At 33.4% G+C, this 4,613-nt stretch overlaps 1 protein-coding gene and 1 pseudogene across 1 annotated transcript; one reads left to right on the top strand and one right to left on the bottom strand.

Annotated features, from left to right (window-relative positions):
- Positions 1-241: 241 nt before the first annotated feature.
- On the bottom strand, positions 242-1,432 carry LOC131613820 (uncharacterized). Its single transcript, XM_058885459.1, has 3 exons — positions 1,374-1,432; positions 730-902; positions 242-663 (listed from the first exon to the last, which is right to left on the bottom strand). The coding sequence occupies exons 1-3, from the start codon at positions 1,430-1,432 to the stop codon at positions 242-244; spliced, it is 654 nt and encodes a 217-aa protein (XP_058741442.1).
- Positions 1,433-1,578: 146 nt separating this feature from the next.
- Positions 1,579-4,360, top strand: LOC131613819 (uncharacterized; annotated as a pseudogene).
- Positions 4,361-4,613: the final 253 nt, after the last annotated feature.

The following is a 4,613-nucleotide window of genomic DNA, read 5'->3' as shown; positions in this document are numbered from 1 at the left end:
AGATTACTTGAGGACAAAAATCCTGCTTAATAAACAACTGTTTCAACTTATCCAATACCCAACAAAAAGTCTCTGTCTGCTCAGATTCCATATAGGCAAATGCAACAACAAATGTTAATATAGTTGATGTCATACCAACTATTTCAAACAACAGTTGCCTGTACTTGTTTGTCTTGTATGTGCAGTCCATAATCAATACAATAGGAAACATATTCAACAGCTTCACTGATTCTGGATGAGCCTAGAAAATATCTCTCACAACTTCTGACTCATCCTTTTTCCTGCTCCAGTAAACATAACCTGATTCTTCAACCAACTTGAGCAATTGTTGCATTTCTGTTCTGGGACCCCTTATGTCTCTTTTTATCTTACTCTTATGTTTGTATATTTGCATGATCTGAGTGACATTCTCCGGGTCACGCTCTTGCAATGACAATAATGTGTGTATTGGTGGAACATGGCGTTTTGTCAAATAAACAATATGTTGCTTATCATTTGTATTTAGTCGACTTATGAAAGCATGACCTTCAAATCTATCAGGTAAACCGTGGTTGTGTACTCCGCATTTTACATCGATCTTCCATCCAGAAGCATCTTTCAATGGTGTTGACCTAATTTTGAAAGGACAACCACATCTCTTACTAGCACTTTGGGTTTCACTATCTGTTTTTTTGTATTTTCCACCTTTATCACAACCATATATTAATTTGTCACTTCTTCATCTCTTGCCTGTTTTGGTATCTGAATGAGTTATTATAATTGTCACTTTATTCTTGATTCCAACCTCCCTAATCCAACTTATCGCCTCTTCTCTTGTAGCAAATTTTTGACCAGTTACAAAAGCATCGGTTGTATCCACGCATGTCTGATTTACGTCCATTTCATCAAAGGAGGATCCACACCTGGCAATTAAAATTAAATAAACTTAATAAATAATTTGTAAAAAAAAGTGAACCGAAATACCCATAGAGGGGTTATCCGGTTGCTAATGTGAAAAATCGGAAATCACCACAACGGGTTATCCGGTTGGTAAAGTTAAGACCGGAACTCATGAAGTTGTGTTATCCGGTTTATTATGTTACTGACCGGAACTCTGCATACTGGGTTATCCGGTTAGCTTACGTATCACTTCCAAACTTTCGCCAATGACCGTACAAACAGTAAAAGTAAAAAAATTAAAAATAAAAATAAAAAATAGAAAAGGACAAAATTGGATTATTTTTAAAATTGTTGGGGTATAGGGATAATTGTTGGGGTACAGGGTATAATTTTCTTGTTTCTGCTGTCATGGCTGAAATTAGGTTATTACATATAATGGGCCAAAATTGAGATATAAGTTGTTTCTGCAGTAATGGCAAAAATTAGGTTGTTACATATAAAGGGCAAAACGATGAGTTCCAAGAGAACTTGACGCCATATATCCACCCCACATGGCTGAAATTAGGTATGAGTCACCTCTCTTATAAACTCAGCGTTTCCTCCATTCTTTGTCGAAGTGTGACTTTAACATTTTTAGACTTAATCTAACAAAACGGGAGATTGTTGGGGATCAAGTGTGAAAGTGCTAAAAGTCCCACAATGAAGGAAATGGTTGGTTTATAAGAGAGGTGACTCATACTTCCATTGTCTTAAGGTTTTCGGTGGATACGTGGCGTTAAGGTCTCTATTAACCACGACTATTTAGTTACCTTGAATGTATGCAATTCTTAATATTGGATTTTTTGAATTTTCAGGTTTCACACACTTGGTTTATCGAGGTGCTGTCCATTCCAGATTTGAGCATTCTCTTGGAGTGTATTGGATTGCTGGTCAAACTATTAAAAAGCTTAATAGTTATCAAGTATATTTCTTTTACCCTTTTAAGGTACAATAAAGTCTTTTAAATTAAAGCATCTTACACATGCTTGTGATTTTGCAGAGCATGGAGCTTGGTATTGATAAATTTGATATTCAAACAGTAAAACTTGCTGGTATGTTTTTTTTCTCAATAACTACTTATGATTTTATTTACATTTTTTAAAATTATTTATGAGATTGTCATCATTCTTCTTAGGACTATTGCATGATGTAGGACACAGACCATTCAGTCACTTGTTTGAGCGGGAGTTTCTTCCTCGAGTTAACAGTGGTTGTCATTGGTACTCTTTTCATTTTAATTCATTTCATTTTTCTTTATATTTTCCCTCTATTGTTGTAGCAAGAAGTTTTTCCGGTGTTTCTACCTACAGAAGAAAGGCTATTATGTTATATATGGTTATTTATACAATTTTGTGATCATTATACATATACAATATGTCATATTTTGTACTTCGTAGGTCGCATAAACAAATGTCAGTAAAAATGGTTGATTATAAAGTTGAGGAACACCATATTGATATTGAATCTCAGATGTTAAAAAGAGTCAAGGTAATGTTACTATTTGCAATTTATTTTTACCTATTTTATGTCAAGTTTATTGAGTTTCTGAATATTAATTCTTAAGCATCATAACCATGCTATCTTAGGTTAATTAGTTAATTAAGTTGTCAACATGAGAGACTGAGGTTTTGGTAAAACTAGACCTTGAGATACCATTCTTCTGAAAGTTTAAAAGTATTGGACATTATTTTAAAGATACGTAAAATTTGATTATAAACGATAAATCATGCTTACAGCCACGACAATTCTCTGTTCTATAGAATGTTGTCTAGAAAGAAGCAGTTTTCCCATATACATTCCCTATGTTAGTATGGATATAATCTGTTCAAATATGAATGTATTTATTCACTTATTCTGCATAATTGTATGCTACATTACTTAATGAAACAAAATGTAGGAATATGTTTGCACCTTCATCCTAATATTGGCGAGCTCCAAATTTTCTCTTCCTAGGGTAAGACTTTTTATTTTTATTCTTAAATTTAATTTGTCTATCTCTAGACATATTTGATAAGTTTGGTTTTTTTTGTTGCTATATATTTCTAACATATATTTTTTCTCTCTTTTTGATTTATTTGTTTTCTTTTTGTTGGTTATTAAGAGCTCAAGTGATAAAAGTTTCATGTATGATATTGTTGCAAATGGAAGAAATGGAATTGATGTTGACAAGTAAGTAAGCTCTGTTGAATCTGGCTTACAATTTTTTTTATATTCTCTCTTTTATGTATTCTTCATATGTCTGTTCATATGAGTTATGCTAAATTGCAATTCTTTGTGGAAACTGTTGATTTGCATGCAGATTTGATTATATTGCCCGTGATTGTCGAGCTTGTGGTCTTGGATGCAACTTTGAGTTTTAGAGGTTGCATGAATTTCTTTAAAACAACTTTTTCTCAGTAGTGTTTGGATAGTTTTTCATGAAGGTGTTTTGCATGTTGGATGCATTATTGGTAAAACATACCTGGTTGATTGTGTTTATGCAGGTTGCATATATGTGTGGAGCTAATACAGGTTTTGTAATGAATGTCATGATCGATGTCATGACATCCATGTGTGACAGCAGGAGCTGTTATTATTTGTTAATTGTGTTTCCTAATTTATCCTTTTTATCAGTTTAAGAAACTTTTTATTGAGTGCTGCATATTTCGTCCAGAAGATCCTTTTGACAGCACATTGTGTAACAGACAGTTGGCGTGTGAATTAGGTTAACTGTGTTAACCCTAATGTGTTTCTAAAAAATCCCAAGGCCCAAAACTGCTTATAAAAAGACCTGTAATCCTAATTTGGAACGCAGACAGAAGATTGTAATTGTGGAGAACGGTTGTTCTGTAACTGTCTCTTGTGATCCACGCTATTATCTTTGATGATTGCGTTGGAATTAGTTTGTGTTTTAGTTGTGTCACTCTAAGCTTTTAAGCACGAGTGTGTGTCTCTTGATTGAAGCTTTTAAGCAGATCAAGGTGTGTTTTTGAAGTGTGTCTTCTATCTGTAATTGTTTACTGTGTATGTGTTATAACTGTTGTGATTGAGGGGGAGGGGAATGGAGATATTCCATATCTAGGTAGAACCTAGGTCATTGGGTAGTGATTAAGTGAGGAGTTTAGTTCTGAATTGATACTGCTAATAGTGGACTTCATCCCTAGCTTGGTAGCCCCCAGAGTAGGTTGTTTGAACCGAACTGGGTAAACAATTCTGTGTGTTTTTTACTGTTTTCTGTTGTTTGTTATTATTGTATGTGCTGCGTAATTATGGATGTCATAACATCCAGTTTGACATCGAGCGTGTGTTACTAGAATTTTCATTTCATAATAAATTTAAAGTTTATATAATATACATAGTTTTGATTATATATGCGTCTCTTAAAGTATAGTATCCTTACAGGTTAATGGAGACCACGCGGGTTTTGAATGATGATATTTGATATCGTGCGAAGGACTATTAGTATTGTTATGTCTCAAATACTTTTAATGTTTTTTCATTTGCATATTTCTAATTTTGCTTGTGTTTTCCTTTGTAATTTTCTAGATGTTACAATCCACAAATTTACTTGTGTGCATGCATGCGCTTCTTTTAAATATAGATGCATCATAATCATTTTTACATCAGTTTGCTGAATCATAATTGCATGCACGCGCTTTTAAAAAAAGAAGTTGTATGATTCAATAATTAAAACCATCGAGACTTCTCCATTGGAA

Source organism: Vicia villosa, linkage group LG6, assembly GCF_029867415.1.
Source record: "Vicia villosa cultivar HV-30 ecotype Madison, WI linkage group LG6, Vvil1.0, whole genome shotgun sequence".
Taxonomy (NCBI): domain Eukaryota; kingdom Viridiplantae; phylum Streptophyta; class Magnoliopsida; order Fabales; family Fabaceae; genus Vicia; species Vicia villosa.
Note: the sequence above shows the minus strand (reverse complement) of the source record. Positions and strands in the feature narration are given on the sequence as shown.

Coding starts and splice junctions, on each gene's coding strand:
- LOC131613820 (XM_058885459.1), bottom strand. CDS start 1,432: ATGTGGGGTGGATATATGGCGTCAAGTTCTCTTGGAACTCATCGTTTT. Junction 903..1,373: donor CATCGTTTTGCCCTTTATAT/GTAACAACCTAA, acceptor TTTAATTGCCAG/GTGTGGATCCTCCTTTGATG. Junction 664..729: donor TCATTCAGATACCAAAACAG/GCAAGAGATGAA, acceptor ACAAAAAAACAG/ATAGTGAAACCCAAAGTGCT.